A 22316-nucleotide genomic window follows, 5' to 3' on the forward strand; every position below is an offset into this window, starting at 1 on the left:
TATATCTAATCTTTAAAAATATTTCTTACTACATGCTTTAGTCTGAATAAAATTGCATTAATATTTTTTTGTATATCGATCTGAACTACTTGTTGCATTCTCCTTAACATAAATATAAAAAAATAATTGCAAATTTTAAAGCCTAAGAAATTTAAATTGTAAAACGAAAAAACTTGTATCTGAATAAAAAAGTGAAATCGTTGTACATTCAGAATTTCAGACGCATGAAATTCGCGGGCGAGACACATTCGTTATTAATCTCAGGTCTATTCCAAACTTTCGAGTGGGTAGTACTACCCATACTACCCACGTGTCCCGCTGGCCCTGGAAACCATGCTCCACCAGGAATCGCCGAACGGACTACAGCATCTACCCGGTGGCCCCTGGATTAGGTGAGGTCCACCACTTGTGATTAGATCGAGTAGATCAAGATGAAGCGGGGAGCTAAATGGCTCACGAAAAGCGGAGCAAAACGGTTTTGCGATAATTTACCGCAGGAGAAATCCGAGTCGAGCTCGGGGTTAAATGGTTCAAGTACGCAGAGGTTCTAAACGGTGTAATAGATGGAGAGAATGACGAAAATCAAGAGGAAAGTCGGGAGCTAGATAGCTCAAAGTTCGAGTCATTTCATGGATCAAGTGGAGCTCCGCGTTAGCAGAGGAAAACTTGTGAGCAAAAGAAAGAGGTGCAATGATAACACAATCATTCCCAACTTTGATGTAGTTCCGTGGGGAAGAAGGGCAGAAGAAGAGTGAGGAATGTTGTTAGACACGAAAATTGAGCTGAATGTTTTGGTATATGAGACTTGGTCCTCCGGGCCTCAGAAAATGTTTTCAAAATTTGTGCGAATCCTATGTATTTCTTTTATAAGAAATGTAAAAAAATGAAACAATTAATTATCGAGATACTTTTGTTAGGTCACTACCAGGCTTGTTATTTGCTCAGACAATGTGCACAAAGAGCGAAATACACCGATGAAAAATAGAGCAGAACAAAAACTCTGCGATGTGCAATACGACCACACAAAGAGAAACTTGAAACGAAAAAGAGCAAGATCTGTGTACTAAGAGCTGCAAAATTTCACAAAAAGAGCCACCTTGAAGAGCCACTTTTTTGAGCTTCCCCTTACTTGCAAAAGGAAGGCTTAAAAATGTGTTTTGTTGTTTTCTCTGCTTCCGTGCGTGTGGGACCAAGATTCACATTAAAGAGCCTCTTTATTTCAATTCTTTGAGGTGTGTAGCCATGGAGTAGAATGCACACATGGGAGCAACACACATCGGAGTGAAGACGTTTACTGTGCAGAGCGGTGGTTCGAATGCAAAGTGCAAAAAGCGTTTTTATTCTTCTCTTTATTTGTTCTGAGGTGCATTACATCCCTGGTCACAACATTGAGTAACGATCGTTGTAAGGAGGAGATTATGCTTCAAAAATCTCACTGTAGTGAAAAAAATGTCAAAAGATTTTTAAGAGGAATGTGAATATCCAGTCTGTTCTCTAATAGCACCCTTCAGCTTATCCCTAACTTCACTACGTTTTCAAAAGAGGGAGGGTTGATACGAATGCCGATTGAGGATTACGAACTCAAGGGGAGAGTGTTTCCGGGATCCCACTCATAGAATGGCGAAGGATTTAACGATGTACTCACTCGCACGATTTTTACTATCTACAATACGGATCATCATACGTCTACTTCCATTTGATACTAAACTCGACTAATTACGTAGATTTATGGGCTGAGTTAGATGCACCCTTTTTCCCATTTAAATCTTCAACATTGTAGTTGAAGCATTACACAATTTACTATAAATAATAAAGTCCGCCAGTAAATTGAATCGATACCTTCCCGCCACTCATTCCAATTTTATGTATCCTTGGCAAAAGCTCTTAAATAACTTGCACGAAGAGTAGAACAGAACATAAAATCAATTAAAATGAGATCCCGCCCCCCCGAGGCTAAAATGCTTGATTGCATATCGATGGAAAATTTGCATATGAATAAGGAACAAAACAGCGTTAGGGTTTCGCGATTTAAACGCGTGCTGGTATGAAGTCATTTCTTGATTTACAACTGAATAACATAATATATTATTCTGTATCAACTTGAAGGTGCTGTTCGAGCTTGACCTTATCAGCTTGATTACGGATCAAACATGAATAAATCGCTGGTAAGAATAATCGCTGCATTGCACAACCGAATGTAGATTTCCGTTCCATAAATTGTTAAATTGTAGCTCTGATTGTTATCATATTTGTTCTGTGTGGGTGCGCTCTCCGGATATTTGATAATGTTGCTGAGTGGAGGAATTAAAGGAACTAGACATTAGGTGTCAAACATTAACAAAAATCCTAAGGTTCAACGTTTAAATAAAATCGCTAGCTAAGCTCAGATCTAGAAAAACTTCGGATATGTGCACAAAAGATACGAGTGATTTAAAATTAATTCTTTTTTTTCTGTATCGTCTTCACAGCTGTATCAACAGTGAGTAGTTTTACCAAAAATCTGTTTTTTGTTTTTGCTTCAAGAAAGCAGATGCGTGTTTTGTTACTCGACACTAGTAATTTGCTTATTCTTTTTTTTAAAGTTCTGTGCAGCCTATTAGGACCTAAAAAATCTGTCTACCAACCTATGTTGTTCCTCAAATATATTAATTTTTTCCCCGTTTGCTTACTCCTACTCCTACTGTTCTCCTCAATGCTCAGTCCATTTCGAAAGGGTTTTTTTTACAATTGCCACAAGTTTTGAAAAAATTACCTGTTTTGCTTGCTACGTTTTCTTAGGCTAGTAATAAGTTATTAATCAAGTAGCAGTTTGTATCTGTTTTGTTTTAGAGTTGTAATACTTGTCTAACGGCGTGAATGAGTATGCTTCAAATTTTCATAGTTTTTGTGACCTACAAAACTCTTGATTGCAGAAATCTTATAATTTAAGCTTTCTTTGTGTTTGATTAACTCAGCGATTGATTGAACATACATATTAAACTAGGTCAAGCATGCTAAATAATGCATTTTAGCATTGATCATAATTAAAGTAATAGAGAAAAACAATGAAAGTGTAAACAAAAACAATGTTTATTTGTTCTAAACAAATCTCTGCGAATGCATCATAAATATTTGAAATAATTTAATTTCACACGATAAAAATAACTCTAAATGAAGTCCATAATATTTACAATTCACGCTGAGATTAAGTCTAGTAAAAAGAATATTATTATTCCAATATATCCGCCATGGAAGGCGGCGGCACGACGCCGATTAGTCGTAGTATCGCTTCCATTTGCGTCGCTTTCGGCGCTTCTTGACCCACTCTCAAATAATCGGAACCGGAGTGGAATTAGCGATTGTTCTCCGCAGACGAGCCCCTCGTCCGGTCAGCAGATAGCTGATGTCCACGACGGGCAGTGCAGCCGGATTTGTGTTCAGTTTTGTCATCAGGCGGCCCAGGACTTCCTCCAGCCGGTTGCGTTTCTCGGCGAGGGTCTATTGGTGGATGAGGGGGACAAGAAGAAAAACAGTAGTCATTAGTAACGAAGGAATGTGTACCCGGGAAACGGTACATATAGGAGTAGGATTGAAAATATTTGGATTTTCTCAACGGGAGCATTGAATTACCTCGTTTGAAGGTAGTACGAGCGCCCCTGCGGGACTGTTGCTGTCAGTCTTTATGTACACAACAAATACATATAAAAAACAGAAGGAGAAAGAATAAGATGGGAAACACTGTTATCACAAGATCCAAGGGACAGCGCTGGGGGCGCCGGATCAGTAAACTAAGCGGTTTGATATTGCATGTGAAAATGTAGGTTAGAAGCGTTATGAAACCAAAGCTGCTGGAAGCAACAATTTTGAGCGCAAAGTTAAAAATGCGTGGCGATAAAATGTGTGTTGTTTCTAAGCATTACAAACCAGCCGATTCTTGTGAGTAGTGACAGCGTGAGATGAATGCGTGCGTTTCTTTTTTTGTTTTGTTTGAGTGATAAATCGTGCACACATGATCAGTAGGCGGGGCGCTTACCTTCGGTGGAGGAGGCAGTAGTTGCATAACTGGCGTCATTTTCTTCGAACTGACAGTGGACGCTCCCGAGGTTGTAGAATTGACGTCGTCCTTTTTTGTGCCCTTCTTCCGGTCCTTTGCGGCCAGCAGATGCGATAGGGATCCTAAGTCATGGGGCTGAAAATAAGAAATGGAACGTTATTGTTTGCTTCGATTTTGGGTAAGAGAAATAGTAGGCGATCATCTCATCATCACTGTTTTCTGCTGTGCATTTTGATTGAAAACATAGTTTGTTTTCTACTCTCGGTGTCGTTATTTTGCCAGAGAAACTTCAGTGAACCAAAAGAGCAGCGTTCCCAGGAGAGCAATTGTCCACATGGTGCAAACAAGAAACTATTAGTTGCTGTGATTGTTCTGCCAACTTTGGAACTGCTTCTTCGGTGCACCTTTGAAACCCGATTTGAGGTTAATTTAACTTTTATTTTTCTAAAACATATGCATTGTTGCTTCCCGCCTGCACGACGTTGACCCCGCACGTTGACAGTTTTAGTGGATCCCTCACAGAATGGTCAATTGGAGGCCGAGACAGGTTTGACTCTCAAGGCTCCCCCCGACTTTAACGTTACCCAGAACTCTCAATCGGTCTATGTTGTCTTTTTCCGACCGAAAAATTAAGTCGTTGAATCTTTTGCAGATTTCCAATAATCTGGCAACGGCTCTCGGCTGTTACCGAAATATCAAAGGTACGCCCCGGACAAGGTCAGAGTATTGTTAGCGAACTAAATGCAGGCAAACGACATTGCTTGCTGCGAGCAATTTACACGGAACTATAATGTGTACATTGCAACGGTAAGGGTAGAGATTGAAAGTGTCGTCAACGACGAGTTTGACATGCGAAGAACTGCTTCCGTACGGGGTTGGCAGTGTTAGAGACCGCTTACTTCAGTCGGTGAAAATACTTGCTTGTGAGTGTTTGCATTCAGTATTAATCGTTTGGTTTGGTTTGAAAACATACCCACAATCACACACTTATCGGGTGATGCCTGGAACCGATTTACCGAACTGCATCTTCTTGCACGTTGTCGGTACGTTGTCCTGTCCATCAGTTTTTTCCGCGGGTGATAAACTGAATTACCTGCAAACATTTGGGTCATACAGCACCCCATTGTAGCAGTGAGAATCGTAAAGATGATTCTTTCAGTAGGAATCCTGGAATGTGCCCTTACTGTGAGAAGAATCCGCATGATCTTTCGACATGTCCAGCGTACAAACTACACGGGAACAAAGTTAAGCATTCGCACAGGGAACGTTCAAACCAATCTTTTGCACAAATGCTAAAGAAGGCTAGGCCACCATCTCCAACGAACCTCTTTGCTTTCTTGTCTTCCGACGAGGGCGACTTTGATGACCCACTAAAAGGAACATCTACTGGAGTGCCTAGAAGTTATAGGAAGAGAAGAAACAATTCTTCTAAATTTCTTTGCAAAGGCCAGAATGTGTCGAACTAGCATTAAGTCTGTGTTAGTTACTGACGAGGCGATTGCGAAACACTATATAACCATACATTATGTTAGGTCTTGTGTCTTTATGCATATAATTTCTGTGCTAGAATTATTAAATTCTATGACATTGTGGACTAAAATAAAAATAAATAAATATTGTTAATCCTACTAAAAGTCTGTTGTTGCCTGCTATGCCAACAATAAGAATATTTAATATTTATAAAAGCGACTGCTAACAGCCCGCCCTTGCAGCGATCGTATCATCCCTCAATGGCTACTCCATCGAACAATGTCAAGGATTCGATCACTGTTTTATAGTTTAATATTAATCGCCTGGATTGAGGTACGTCATATGGAGGAATGCTTTTGAGGATCTGTGTTATTCCTTCTACATTCCTGCCAATCAGCACCAACAACTTCACGGCATCATACAATACCTGCCCACATCGCAGCTAGTTTTAGGAACGACATGGGGTTATCTTTATGATAATAACTTCCTTAACTCACGATCTTTGCGATAACTTTAATTTGACCCTTGGAATACGGGTGAAATAACACGGATTCCTCCTCCACCAGCGCGTCCAAGCCCAAAGTTTTATCTCTCCACTCGTCCTCACTACAGTTAGATTGTACGAGGGAGTTAATCCCTGGTCCCCATGCTAGGGACCATCTTTCAATCGTAGAGTAGAGTGGGATCAATTAGCTCAGTTTTCTTTGGCGAGCTCGTGCGATGGTATTTTTGCACTGATTTTGACAAACAAGCACTCGTTGGAAAGGTTATACATCTGACAACCTTTCGGCAATAATGGTTTAATCCATGGCCAAATATTTTTCAAGTTAAATCTGATAAGGCAAAGATATTTTCTTAGCTGTTTTTAAAACCTGGGGGTTCGATAGGTTACTATATTCGAGGTTAAATAAAACAATTTACACGCTTAGAAAATCGGCGGTTCAATTTTTTTTGAGGAGTACAAATACTGCACTCTTTAAAAATTAAAAAACCCAAATAATACATGAAATCCATTGACGTCATTCAGAAAAGAAAGTGAAGAAGTGGCAAATGATGTGAAAATATCATGAAACCGCGAAGGAAATGTTGAAAAAACATGCTTTTTCAGCCGCTGCATCTGATTTTGTACATGCGAATTACTTCTTCGGTGTACTCGTCGTCGGCAGAGTGTGGAATTGAAGTTGTGCATTTCGGCTCACCTGGTTGCTTAGCTATGCGACGATCACGTTTGCGCTTCCGAGCATTTTTTTGCTTTCCTTCTCTTTTTCGATCAGGTTTTTTCGACTACCTTAACTCACACGAAATATCTGTCGCGCTGTCATTGATGACGAGCACTTTCCTTTCCGCACGAACATATAATGTTCCGAACGGAGCCTTGAATGGTTAGCAGGCTGATCGAAAACTCGTGCCATCTTGAACAGATGCAATTGCGTTCTTTATGTACTCTTCACTTCGTTTTGGCGTTTTTCGCACGAAATTACGTGCAATTTTCCAGTCAAAATAATTCAAATTTGCATTATAGTAGTGACCTATCGTGTCCTCAAGCGTATGTTTCATGTTGATGTACGTATTTTTTTCAAAAACAAAAATATCGGAAAACCAACACAAAACTCGTGTTCAGTATTAATTTTTACGTAAGAAAAAACTCACTTGACATTGATTAGATGTACTTTACTGCAGATGAAAAACAATGCGTTTTCGCAGAACAACGCGTGAAAACATAAACGACGCCATAAATAATACAGCTGATCCACGGAAACAACCGAAATGACAGTCGTCAACGATGTTCTCAACCGTGTATCTAATTCACGTAACATAAGCGAGAGCGACCTCTGCACTAACATAGCTAAGATAATACACTATACCTATCGTACCCCCATACCTATTTAATACCATACTACTCTATTAACTATTGCTAACCGGTCAGGACAACTGAATACAATAAATATTGATTAGAAGAGCTACGCGTCCTCTATATCGCATTAAATCGAGTCCACACAAGAGCTTCCTCCGGAGAAAGAGTACGTGTTGCTGGCTGACTGGATTCTCCACACCACACCGCGATTCAAACTCAGACTAAACGCATACCAAACTCTCGCGGACGTTCTCCCAACTCATGGTGAGGCAAAGAGTGCTCAGACGTGTACGCGGGAAAGGCCGCTGCGTCAAACTCTTTGACGACGGATTACCCGCAAGCTATCGACAGTAGGCAACGTTGAAGAATACTCGAATGAAAAGTTTTACGAAAGCTACGTAGTTACTGGCACGGGTTCGTTAACGGACTAACGTAAGAAACATAGATGAACATTTTATAGGGCACGGCCCCTACGAACAGAAGCTCAACCGCGCCGAACTCTTATCGTGTAGCAATAAAGCGCCAGAGCCCGGCTGAACTAACTTCCATTTCTGCCAAGGAAAGCCTGTTGAATTTATTTGATAAGAATCTTGAGGATAGCATTTGCTCACATAATTGGAGACAGGTGAGGGTCATCGCCAACCGAAAAACCATGAAAACCAAGCTCCGACCACAACTCGAATCGACCGATTGAAATGCTGTCATGTACCATTACAAAATACATTCGATCATTGGTTCTTTTGGGCTATAAAGCTGGGTATCGAATTCTCCACGGAGAAAACAGCTAGTTGCATTTTCTAGGAAGCGTGAACCAGCACAACTACAGCTTCTATTAATTAATTACTGTGAAGACCTGAGCAATAGTTTGACCCAACTTTCGCTCAGGTCTTCACAGTAATCAATATAGAGTCTGGTTCAACTCGAAAGGTACCTGAGGATACTGGAAAGAACTCAGTATAGTTTGCGTATCGCCCTAGGGTGCATACAGTCGAATTATAGGATGAGTCTCGAAGTGCTGTCGGGCGTTCTCCAACTGGGCTATCTATTTTGAAGACTCTCATGTCGATTGCTCATCCGAAGCGATAACTTGAACCCAGTGGTAATTGAAGATTTCAAGACACGATTCTCGAACCCGTTTTATGCCCATGTACTTTGACAACATGGCGCAGAGTATTAACCCTTCTTCTTACAATCCAAACTGTGATCATTTCATAGATTCTTCCGAATCTACTGTTTTCTTCGACACATCCATGAAAGATGAGATCCGTGGAATATCGAACCACATATGCCCGCAAGTCGATTCTAACATATTTCACAAAAGATTCCGAGAGGACAACTGCTGTAAGATGGTTTATCCTGAAGAATCTAACCTCGAAGCCTTCGGAATTTTCAATCAACAGCTAGCTACTGTTCTGTATACCCTTACGGTCGTAGATACTATGCCCGCAGACTATTACCCTGTCGTTTCAGATAGTCTCAGTTCCATTGAGCCTGTTCGCTCGATGGAACATGGACAAAAATTTCCATATTTTCTGGTGAAATAGGGAGTGCTTTATCTGAAAAACCATTCCAATTACCTTTGTTTGGGTTCCTTGTCATTGCTCTATACCAGGCAATGAGAGGAAGGACTCTAGCTAAGGTGGGTGCTTTTCAAATCAACAATGTGCTTTAACGAATTTTTCAGTATTATTCATCAGAGGACTCTTGAAAGTGGAGAAATTTCTTGGAGCAATGGGGAACTAGGAAGGTTTCATTCTGAACATTTCATTCAAAAGTACCAACTCTCTGCGATGAATATATTTTCATTTATTTAAGTTTTTAATGTTGATGTCGGTGGTGCACCGGCAGTGTTGGAAACTTCTGCATTTGGATTTTACCATAAGTTTTAAAATCGTTATAACTATTTTTTGAAAACTCGTAGCTTGTTACGGTCCTCAATAAAGTTGTTAACCAAGGTTTGAACTATAGTTTTATACTGCTGGTTTTTCATATTCAGTGAAATGGAGATCTTTATTATCGTAAATGGAAAATAATTGATTTCCCATATAAAATCCCATACAAACATTGAACGCAATGTGCAAACCCGGGAAGCAACCAATCGTTACCAAATTTTGCACAGTCATTTGGGACCACAAAAGGAACTCAAAAAGTGCTGTGCCCGCTAGTTTAAATCATTTTGAAGTTTTCCCATACAACCGCGAGCCTCTCTAGTGACTACATTCGATAGTCCCATACCATACGAGCGAACATCGCGTCAAAAGCGACTGACAACACTGACAGCGTTTCGACGAACCCAACTCCACCGACCGCACGGCAATATGCCGTTCAAATGCAGAAATCGGGGTTAACCGCGTTTACGTGGCACGAGGCCCTAACCGCATCATTCCCAAGTAAAAAAAAAGATTACAGTGACTCGACCCCATCACTAGGGAAGGGTCAAATCACTCTCGCAATATAGTGGAACATGAGCTCAGAAGCGATTTGGGGCACCTACAGCTGCTGTTCGCTCAATCACAGCCGATCTGCCTGGCCCTACAAGAAACGCACATACGAAACATCAACCCTAGTCCGTGGTTACGAAACCGCTACTCCTGGGATGCCAAAATTGAGAACAGCATATTTCAGACTATTGGGCACAGCATTCGGATCTGGTCCAACTTGATACGGAACTGATAACCGTCGCGCGAATTGTCTCCTAACCAGTCATGGTTATTTCGATGCACCCTCCAGCCGAAGTAAGAGATGGCGGTACGAAACTAAAAATCATACTCGAACTTCCTTTTCTGGCCATGGGAGATTTTAATGCCTACCATACGTACACGGACTATTTCCTGAACTCGACAAGGCCGGTTACCTATTGCTGCGACACGCTTCATCAGCTGGGAACCGTTTTACTGCAATGTCTGAACCATATCTAGGATGATCAACGTATTCCATCATCTTGGGAAATTCCCTAGATCAGCGGTTCTCAATCTTGTTTGTACCACGGACTCCTTAGAAATCACCCAAGGTTGTTGCGGACCCCCACGGTTAAACATCGATTTTGTATGCTATCAATATATTTCGCCAAGTCTATTTTCTTCGCGGACCCCAGGTTGAGAATCACTGCCCTAGATTATCCGCATTCGCAAGAAAGTGGGAGGATCCCGAACCCGGAACGACTTCCGCCTTGTAAGCCTACTTCCGTGCCCCGTAATGGTTATTGAGCGGATGATCAATAGACGCCTTATGACTTTTTTTTGGAGGAAAACCACCCCCTGGACTAGAGCCAGTCTGCCTTTCGCAAAGGAGCGGACACCCGATTCCATCTCGGTGCATTTGAAGGCATACTTCTCCAGACCTTGGCTGATAACTAACATGCAAACATCAATATTTTAGACATCGTCAAGGCATACAATCAGGCCTTAAAAAGGGAGCTTCATTTGAAATAATGCGCTGATCGGCGAACGTGCGCCAAATCATCATTCGCATCTTGACGAATTCATTCGTTCGTGCTTCAATATACCGTTCGCCATAAAAGAACGATTGCTGCTTTTTCGTGCGAGTGTTCATTTGACCGAAGCTGGCAGTTGGGCAGCTATCACTCCTCGTGTTGCCGACGCGATCACAGTCGTTGTAAACAACCAACAAACTTCATTCATCTTGTGCTACCGTTCGTATTCCCTTGACCACAAAGAGGTGTGATGCATTGCAATAGCATTCGAACGAAAATTTCGTTTGACATTTTGCTGCCATAGGTTTCGACTGTTTCGCCGATTGTGAAAAATAGCCTATACGGCATATTTTGCATTTAAATTCATGTAAATATGAGTGAGATAGTATCAAGGAGTTCAACTTATTTGTGGTGCAATTCCGAATTTATGATTTTAATAACCTTCACAACCAACTTTCATCATACAGTACTACTTCAAGATGAATCTTCTGACATACCATTTTAATAGACATGCTTTATGTTGGTGCAATGCATTAATGCTGCACTATCGAGTAAGGTAGGTACTGTTTCTCGAATATATAAATCCTCTGCATCTTACTGCACGAATGGCAACCTGGTATTAAGACTCTTCTAATCATAGCTTATTGTGGTTGTTCATATATATTCACAGGTTTGAAGGGGGCGAGTGGCCAAGTGTGTAATAAACAAACAAATATAATAATGGAGCGGCAGCGATAATATTATTGAAAATATTAGCTGGGTTACGTATATAATGTAAAAAATCCACCGATAAATATTACATTAATGATGACGTATTTGGTGAAATAAATTCTTCTGCACATGCGGTCTAACCACAAACATTATTAAACTTTTCCTGTAACTGAATATGTGTCTTAAAATGCTTCTAACTCGATCAGTAAAAATTTTATTATCATACCGTTGGTCCAATTAGACACATAAGCTAATTTTAGACTGAATAATGTTTTCCTATCTTACAGCAGAAGGATTCAAGTAAGCATTTAGAACTAAAGTTGTGGAGATGAAGCATACCTAAATATTAAGAGATTATACACAACAAGAACAGTTTAATAAATTACAGTAAAAGTATTGTTTAAATATGGACAGTTACATAATTCCATTAACTGGAAACTACGAGTGGATTATTCAACGGAAAATTTCACACTTTCTAATGTTTCCTGGGATATACTGAGAGTATTTATTTTTGATTTTTAATCGGGTTTTCCCAATTCATTTTTATCACGCGGAAAAAAGTTTTAATTTATCGAAATTGTTTACTAAATATTTTACTTTATGCTAGAATAGGACTCGACAGCTCAGTCCCTGATGTTGAACAAATCTCGAACCAGCTCATAATTGGATAAAATAGACATTGTGCCTCGATAGTACGTACACCTACCATAAAACTTTTTTTTCGTTTGATTTTGTAAACTTCAACAAAATAGGACAAATTTTATGAAACTTCTATGGGTTTCTCCATACTTTAGAGAAGTTGTGTGCTACTTAGAGTAGTTCTGCAAAGTCCAGCAAAGTGTTTTAAAATTTGAGTAAGCCACAACTAAATCGTGGAAATCTAACAAGTATAAAAAATTCTGCAAGCTTTAAGGACGCCCTACAAGTTTCAGGAAAGTCTAAATTTTGGAGGATTGCTAACTTACAAGGAGATCCTTAAAATTTCAGATAATTTGTACGACACTCAGGTTTGTTATAGTTTGTTTTTAACAAACTTCAGAGCATCGCAATGAACTTTAAGGATGATGATGTATGGAATTTGGGAATTTGACTTTAAAGGCTTTCTATACTAATAATTTCTATAGAAAGCAGAATGTTCACGATTTTCACACACATTTTACCAACGTCGGGAAATTCTGCGAACTGAATATTTAGAAATGTTTTTACAGTTTTTCAGTAGATGAACTGAACTTCAAGAAAATCCTACGATATCAAGTAAAATCTTTAGAATTTATAGAATGTTCGCGAAGTTCCAAGAATATTCCAAGGATTTATGGAAAAATTTTAAACATCAGGGGGCATCTGCACATTTTATCGCAAATCAAAAATTCCAAGTGCATTTCATGAAACTCACAATTAACTTCAACGAAGTATTTCGAGAAAAACTAACAAAATTAGAAACGTGACGAATATCAAAAAACCTCTTCAAGGTTTAGGTAACGCGCATATGTCACACAAGGTACTGAAAAGTTTTACTAACTTTAAGGAAATTTGTAAAATTTCGAGATATTTTTCGAATATCAAAGAAGATTTTAGTCGATTATGAAGGTTTATATCTAGAGCGATGATAAAACGGTTTTTGATGAACGACCTTCAAACATTATGTACATAAAATTTGAGTGCTGAGTTCCATACATTCTAGGAGATACAATGTTTGGAATGGAATGGGTGAGATTCGCATGACTAGCGACTTCGATGGAAGCTGGTAGTATTCATAGAGCTGAAAAACGCATCTAAATGAGCATTTTCTCAATACCTCGTTTGGGATCTTGTAAACGGGATTAATAAAATGTATTCACTATGTTGGTGTGGTTTAAGAAATATTTCCTAGCGCAGTAAGACCTATCTTGTATAGTCGAAAACTATGGTTTATATACTCTTTAGCTCATATGCCGGCATAATTTTAATTTGAAGTTATATCGCCTTTGCAAATATATTTAAATCTCCGTTTTCGGGGTTTTTGAAATTCATTAACGACCAAAAAGTGAAACAAATAAAAAACAATCTGAAATCTTGTATGCAACTGAGTAGAATTGTCATCGCAACCACAAACTGGGAACTTTTAACCACAAACTGGTAACTTTTAACCCACCAAATTTTGGGTTGTTCCTATAGTTTTATAAACTGTATTGTTATTATTCAACAAATAAAAAAATACAAAACATTACTTCTGCTTCAGGAAAAACAAAAAATCAAGAAAATCTTCAGGGAATTTCTAGGAATTTCAAGCAAATATTACGAATTTTAGAGATTTAGGATAATTCTAGAACTTTCAAAAAGTCCTACGAAAATCAATGAGACCAAGGAATGGACTCCATTTTCAACCAACCTGGTTGATGGAAACCATAACATTTTAAGATTAAGTACTCGGTGATAGGACAATTTATCACTAATGGGGTGATGAATTTTGTGATAAGAATTATTTTTGTAAAGTTTCATTCAATCTTAAGCATAAAAAGTAATATTTTGAATTTAATTTTCGTAATTCGATAGTACGTATGCTAAACGAAGCGAAGGTGTACATACTTTCAATTTACGACTTGAATTAATGACGACTTCTAAAGGACCATTCATAAACCACGTAGACCCACAATTTGACCTTCAGAATGAAAAAAGATTATCGAAATTATCTTTTTCGATTAAGGGGACAAAGAAATCCAAATCATTATAAAAAGCAATTTTCCTAAGGAAATTAATATTCATAACTCATATCACAGTATTGTTGCAAAGTATCAAAGCTAAACTCCGAATATTTTAGGAGATAAATATATTAGAACCGGTTTGCACGGAGTTGTGCCGGGCCAACACGTAGAATTTAAGGGGCGCTTAAAGATTTTGAAATGAGTGTAAATGATTGCAAAGGTAATTTCAAACTGATAAACTCAAGTGAATATTTCGCTTTACATGTTTAACCACTACTGTTTGGGCCATCGAAATTTAAAAAAAAAAAAAAACAAAAAATAAAAAGAATAAATCCACTTAACGTTCAAAATCGGGCTGTTTAATATATTATGTAAATATATTGGTTTTAATGCTTAATTTTTACAATCTTTGAACATTTATTGGTCCATGCATGTCTGCTAACTAATGATGTCTCAGATGATGATTCAGAACTGCAGGATTTGCACAGTCAAAATCTTCTCCGGAGAGGAATTTCTTGAGATCATCTTGACAACTGTTATTTTGTATTTTTCCTAAAACTTTTTCATGAGAACAAATGAATATCCAACTATACGCAAGAAACAACACTATATTGGTTTTTGTCCAAAAACATTACGTGAGTTCTGGGTTGTGGTTCCGAATAAGTAATTACCTCAACCGCGTACTAGCTTCGTCGTGTCTGCATAAATATATCTAGTTGAATCGACTAGACACTAGAATGTTGAACACAATTCTCTTTAAAACCCCGAGAATAACAAAAATTCAATTTCTCTTCCCTCTCGTAAACAAACGTAGAACTTTGCTAGATCCCCCGTTTCCCACCACAATGAGCCTAAGTGGTTTATAAACGGCTTCTAACGTTATTTTTTAACTTTTATGCTTTTTCATGCGGATCACATGAATCAGGTGACAAGGTATAAGTCACATCAAAAATAATTTCGATTCTTCTATAATGTCTGACCTAATTTTACTGTTCAAGTCAATTTTCATGTAATTTTTAATCTAAATAAGCAAAGTACAGTACAAAACCAATAGATTGCGAACAGTTTATATTGCTTTCAACAGGAATAAACAAAATAAGAATATGGGGGTTATTCCGAACAGTCACTTTAGGTGAGGTGACACTTTTTCTCACTCGCGCGATCACCGAAGTCACCTAAGGTGAGACGAGTCACTCACGTGACTCTCTGTCACGCTATTCTGGTGTGTCACCGCATTCTGTTAGTCGTTTTAGGTGACAACAAAGTGAAGAAAAAAAATGAGAGATGACGACGGTGAAAAAAAACATTAAATCCGTTTATATTATGATTGTCTGGTATTTGTCGTATTTGTTGCTTTTTAAAGCAATTGCATAACATATTACAACTATTTGTAGAATTTTTGTTAATTTAAAAAACTAATACGAAAATGCTCTCTAATAAGTTTGTATTTGTAAAAAGCACTGGTAGCATTATCAAAGAACGGCATGAATCGTTAAAAAGTATAAAGTTAAACAAGCTTATTGTGTATTAAGACGGTTTGATTTTTTGAACGATTGCGGTTCGATTTAATTCGACTCGTGTCGTTATATTGAGAATGCGAATCACATTCGTTCGAAAACTGATCCGTCGTAATGCAGAATAAGTTTAATAATAATGTTATGACTAATCTACTCTACCATGAAGTTCTTTTTCGAATGCCAGGTTTCGTAGTTACTGTTTCATTGGACACAGAAATTCGAAAATAAATTTTTCTGCGTTCTTACGAATATATAAATCTTATTTCATTCGCAGTTCCATGTACACCAGGTTGATATGTAATAACTTCACATTAAAAGGTATCATTCAACACCTAATCAGTACTTTTTTGCTTTGATGTTACTAATGTGGTCGTTAGCCTGACATCCTAATAAACAACGTAAGATTTAAGAACCTAACGACCTGTTCAGGGTATCATCTAAATAATATGTGGAATCGTTGTACTATATGGGTTAAAGTTTGTGTATATTTTTTTTTTATTTGGGCGGTTTTGCTGCTTGAGAAATCTATTGATTGGGGATCTGTTATTTCGTCGGGAAAACACCGTCTGGTCTGTTATGGCGAACGACAAACAGATTCTTTTGGTGAGACCAAAAAAAGTTTATCTAGAACCGTATAATAATGTCCTATTTTCATCAATTGTTAATAAAGAACCACTCTAATATAGTTCGTGATCTATGATTGTGATCGATTGCTAATTTAAAGCAATTGGTTTTGAATTTGATCATACATTTAAATTTAGATCAACATTCTGGGGTCATTATTTTAGCCATTTATTATACGTTGGCGCATCGTTTAACATTTCCCTATTGAAAACAAATTTTAAATTTAGTGGAAACAGCAATGGTTTTTATTATATAAGGTGTTCCTAAATCGTAATTTATGCTGATAATGCTGTGGTACTACTACCTATTGCAGTAAGTCGATCAACCATAATCCTTATAGAATGGACAGTGGTTCAGAACAACAATTTAAGGGGAAAATGCATTTTTCGCAAAAACTTTTCATTCAAATTTCTCATCTTCAGAGGAATTTTTATACACGATTTGAATTTTATTTTATTGTTCCATTCCAGCAAACACCGAAAAGTCTCAATACATTTTGCATGTGTACCTGCAAACTTAAACATTTTTTATTAAATGATGGCTGCTAAGCTGTTTTCGTGGGTAAAAGGAGAAAAGTGAGACTAGTTATGTAAGCTTTGCAAGCCTGGGCTCAATGGAACTATCCAAGTCAGTTTTGAATCACATATGGGTTTTTGATTGATTGACACCGGTGTAGTGGAGTGCGCTGAAACTGCACCGTTTTTGCACTTTCTAGCAGAAGTGCAGAAAACTGGGTATGTTCCATTGACACTTCTGCTAGAAAGTGCAAAACCAGTGTAATCCACTACACCGGTGTCAATGAATCGAAAACCCCAATACATTTGCTTCAAACTGTCCTCAACTTCTATTTTGCAGTTTTCACTTTGTTGTCTGACGTATTCTTGATGGTCACATAATTAGCGTTTCTGCATTAGAATTGGCAGACAGCCTTTGTTGATTATAAGATTAGGGAATGTGGGGAATAAAGTGAAATATAACGTCTTTTTTGCGCCAGCAAAGCTCCTTGAGCGCCTCATATATGAGTTACGAAGGAAATTGAGGTTTCGATGAAATGCCGGAAGAGATGAGGAGCAGTAAGCGAGTTTTACAAGAGGGACTGAGACACTTACTACCACTGAAATGAAATCTGTAAGTAGCACTAATACATATATAATTTCAGGAACTGTACGGGATGGCGCTGGACCTGTGGCGTTCGACTGGCATAGTATATTCTCATTGGTTCGGTAGTCTTCTTGGCTGGTTTTGGTAGATGTGTGCAAGTGAATAGATCAATTCACTTGGGTGGGGGACATGTGGATCCTGCTAGTTGTCGTTGCTAGTCTTTTGACCTTTGGTATGAATCTAAATCAGGAAAGATTATTTAGCTCGACCAAGTACAGCAGCTTCTAAAAATGCTGAGTAGCCTTTTCGGGTCGGTGTCGTTGTGATCTGTTCAAGGCGAACCAGGTGGACATTCGGTTCGAGAAAACTTTATGGGGAATCACGAATAAGTATTACCCAAATTCTTTATGGGCAGGGATCCTTTTTGTGAAACTTTGAAATGTCTTCACCTGTCCAGTTAGTCAGAATAATGTAATGATGAGTATTTTTACCGCATTCATAAACAGTCGATTGATCCGTTTCAAACCAAGGACACAAAACGCGTTTAGAAAATTAGGAAGAGACGTAAGCGGATTTAATGCGCAATTCTCACTATTGTTTGTTTTGTTGTATTGGCTACCCTAATAAACATCTTCTGATCCAAGAGCCTAACGACCTGTTCAGGGTATAATCCAAACAATATGTGGAATCGTTGGATTATATGGGTTAAAGTTCGTGTATAATTCTTTTTATTAGGGTACACCAAAATGTGCTGTTAAGGACATCCTGAACAGAGTCACAAGGTGGCAGCTAAAATGGCTGCCGTCGTTTCTGCTTCTTTTTATTTCATCGTCAAAATCAAAACATTGCATTGGCGTGCAAGACAAAATCGATTGAAACTTGAATGTCTTAGCTCAGATTGCTTAGAGATTGTATCACTGTATGTACGCATGTTAGCATAAGCAGATGAATAGATTCTCTTCACGGAATTTTGATTCGTTTGGGAAATTTGTACCTTTTTGTTTTTCAAAACAAATGAAACACGCGGTAAAAAATCAGCCAGCTGATTACTGAACGATACACTTGTGTGCATTCCATCTCCTACCGATATAGTACGCTCTAGCTGCATACAGATGTTGTAACGTAAGCCGAACATAACCGAACCTTTGTTGTGATTTTGGCATCGCTTCACCTTAAGTAAAATATGCAAAACGAAAAAGTTGTTGCCACTGATATATGTCAACAGAGATATACTTACAGTACACGAATTGCGTTCCCACTAAGCAATTGCATGTACTTTCTATCTCTATGGCAAGCACAGAACACAGCAAGGAACCTAAGTAATTATAAGCATAAGCATTGGGCGGTGATTGAACCATTGCACAATATTGTCTATACGTTTGCACTAATGTTATTGTTATGTATCAGTGTGCAATCGGGCTGTCTCAATAACCTATTTTTGCAACCTATGTGCTTTAAATGTACACCTATCGGCTCACCGTTGCACATGTCAGTGTGTGCAATGCTCTGTGCACATATAACTGTGCACCCGCCTTCCCAAGAGCGTTATGGCGGCTCAGAGTTTGTCCTTTCGTGTTGCTCAGGGATACATTCCTCCTATGCACATCCACACATAAGCACACATGCATATAGAATTTGATCATCCCTGTTCCAGTCAATATTCATATTTGTTACGATCCTCAATTTTTTCTATCATCAATATGCTGAGTAGCCAGACGGGAAAAGTTCCTTTAGGGTTTCACAAAAAGAATCTCTGCCCATAAAGGACATGAGAAATATTTATCCACGATTCCATATAAATATTTCTCGAAACGAATGTCGATCTGGTTCAACTTAAACAGACCGCATCGACCCGAAAGGGTTGCTTACCATTTCTAAGAGCCGTTGTTCTTGGTCGAGCTAAATGATCATAAAAAAGTCCTGAATAATTGACTATTTCTTAGGTACCATTCCTGTACTCCTTGCCCGAACTAACCCGTACCCAAGGTCAAAGTCAATAACCAACAGGATCCACATATCCCTCCATCCAAGGGAAAAGATATATCCATTTGTAAGTAGAAGCACACGTATACCAACCAGCCATGAAGACATTCGAACCAATGAGAATGGACGATACCAGTCGAAGGTCACAGGCCTAGCGCCACCAGGGACTGTACGGCCTGAACTGTTTGAGCTGGAATAATAATGTATGTTAGTGCTACTTACAGATTACATTTCAGGGGTAGTGTCTCACTTCCTCTTTTAAAACTTACATATAGGATTTTCGATTGATGCGCACCGGTGTAGTGGAGTGCACTGGTTTTGCACTTTCTTGCAGAAGTGTCAATGGAACATACCCAGTTTTCTGCACTTCTGCTAGAAAGTGCAAAAATGGTGCAGTTCCAGTCAGCGAATCCGCCATTTTCTTTGGAACTCACGAGGCGTAAATATCAACTATCTGAAGAAAAAATGATATTATATGTCAATTCATACATATTCCCTAATTTTAAAATCAACAAAGGCATGAAACGGTAATGATGTGACCATCAAGAATACGTCAGACAGCCTTAATTGACCCCTTTCGACACAAGTTTAGCCTTACCAAGCCGTAACGTGGGTGGCGGCGTGAAAGCTGCCAAATCGGGGTTGAGAACATCTTGAAGCAACATCTGATGTTGCTCCAAATGTATATGATCCAATACTGACTTGAATAGTTCCATTGAACATAGTTTTCATACCTTACATCATTAGACTCACTGTTCTCCATTCACCCACGATTTTGCACTAATCGGTCCCTTATTGTAGCATTTACAATGCAATGAAGCTCAATCGGGATTACACATTCTTATCACAATATGACAATTTTTTTATAAAGGTATTCTGAAAATGCGTGCATGCGTTGAAAAGTTCTAACGCGGCCACCACGAAATCTCAGAAACCAATTTATCCATAATTCTAAAAATATTCCTGACAGAAAATCCTATTCGCCAAGAAATATAGTGAGTGCATGAAATTGTTTTCAGCAAACTCACGCTAGAGCTCGCTACACCCAATTATGCGAAAAGACATGGTTCTTCTACCAGATTTAACGGGAAACATAATTTCCTCAATTATCGTACCGAGCCACTGTAATTGATCGCAATGGTAGTAAAATGCAATCCCAATGGGTCAGGAGAGCCCACCATATATTTACTAAAAATTAACAACTGTTCAAATCTTTTCAATAGTCCTTCACAAAATCAATATTTAAATTATAAGCGTAAAATATTCAGTCAGTCAATATAGAATGTCTGAAATAAAGTATCTATTTACTTAATCGGTCGTAGATTTTCATAAAAAACACTTTCTCCCAAAGGGTTCGACTAAAATTCCATAGGACCCCCGCAACAATTTATGTTCATGATACTTCTGAAAAATGCGGCAATGACCATATAGAGTAATTACACCAATTATGGATATACTATGTCCGTCATAATAATGTTTTCAATTTGTTAGTAGTTATTATTTTTTCATTATTTTCAATAGGAACACAATTTCCGAAATACATATGGTGGGATATTGAATTTTTGAACTTCTGAATCAATAGTAGACTATGAAAAAAATATTTCATGCATGCTTATGTAACACAATAATTTCATAGACTAGCTAGCATGGACTTAAGTTGCCGGTGAACTATATAAGGAGCAACATAGAAGTTGCCTGGCTCGCCCTAATCAGTCCTAGTTCTGAACCTTGAAAGAGACAACAGGCCGTCGTCGCGGGCTACATAGGCCGTGTGTCGGGCAATCTTAGCTTAACACTCTAAACATAAAAGACAATCGCGCGCCTCGATGGCCCGCCGCAGCAGAAGATGTAACGTCAATCTACTTCTATCACTAGATAACACCTCGTGAAAACAACCACTTATTAACAGAAGTAAGCGGATAAATCCAGATCCCAAAACCTTCTAACAACAAATTACGTGCCCGATACCCGAAGACCAAAAAGAAGCTTTCCATTCCCACCCCAGAACGTCAATACCAAGCGATGGGAATTAAGCAGGTCACTTCCGGAATCGCAACGGGTGATGAGAGCAGCCGCGAACCCACAAACAGTAACACAAATAACCAACATCTTACATGTAACGAATAAGAACTTACATGTAACGATAAGTTTATTTTCCCCTGGAGCTAGATACTCTTAAAAGATGATCTATGCCGTAATGGAACATGCTTTTAGATCCCATCAAAACATCTCTTCAATTGACTTTCAATACCAAGTAGAGGCGCATTCCCAATCATCTATATTGATTGATGGCCTAAATAAAATATATGTTACAAAATGAAAAAGCTTCTATGTTTATGCCAAAATGATATCCAAAAACAAATTTGTCGCACAAGTCGTGTCTAATAAAAATGACTTTTTGTTTGACAATTATTACTTCTAAAAAACCAATAGCTATGTTGTTGTCATCTTCTATTTCATCAGTGCTTTTATGGTCGTTATCGTAGCTCAGAATAATATAACGGAGGAGGATAACTCCAAACCTTTAACACATTCCCTCTGATGCAAATATTAATCAAAAAATCGCTGTGTAGCAGAGTTCCATTAGTCGCTCCAATCTCAAAAATATTTCATATACCAGAGTCACAAACAACTGGTTAAATTAATTCTAATGGTTAATAAAATTATATAGAAACTCATACTTCATTACAAATTTCCAACAGATTTACAGAGTTGCTAAAATGTAAAAAATAAAATCGACAATCAAAATTCAAATTATCAACCGCCTTACATCAGTTGCATCGTTTTTCCTTATTCCAAAAGTCACCCCCATTAGTCACTTTTCATATTCCCTTAGTCACTTAATGTGACAAAATTTGTCACCTTGGTGACATCTCTCACTTTAAGTGAGATGACTTGAAAATTTCCG

General features: G+C 38.3%; 1 protein-coding gene across 3 annotated transcripts in view; it reads right to left on the reverse strand.

The window, feature by feature from the left end:
• Positions 1 to 2429: 2429 nt before the first annotated feature.
• LOC131685679 (histone-lysine N-methyltransferase ash1) overlaps positions 2430 to 22316 on the reverse strand; it is a 96863-nt gene continuing 76976 nt past the window's right edge. For 2 of the 3 annotated variants that reach the window (XM_058969560.1, XM_058969559.1), the window contains 3 exons: positions 4013 to 4168; positions 3610 to 3657; positions 2430 to 3477 (listed from right to left, as the gene is read on the reverse strand). In XM_058969560.1, coding sequence (XP_058825543.1) covers positions 3307 to 3477; positions 3610 to 3657; positions 4013 to 4168 — 375 coding nt within the window. In that variant the 3' untranslated portion in view covers positions 2430 to 3306. The remainder of the gene's footprint in view (positions 3478 to 3609; positions 3658 to 4012; positions 4169 to 22316) is intronic. The other variant, XM_058969561.1, reaches the window with a different exon arrangement.

This window comes from Topomyia yanbarensis, chromosome 2 (assembly GCF_030247195.1).
Source record: "Topomyia yanbarensis strain Yona2022 chromosome 2, ASM3024719v1, whole genome shotgun sequence".
NCBI lineage: Eukaryota > Metazoa > Arthropoda > Insecta > Diptera > Culicidae > Topomyia > Topomyia yanbarensis.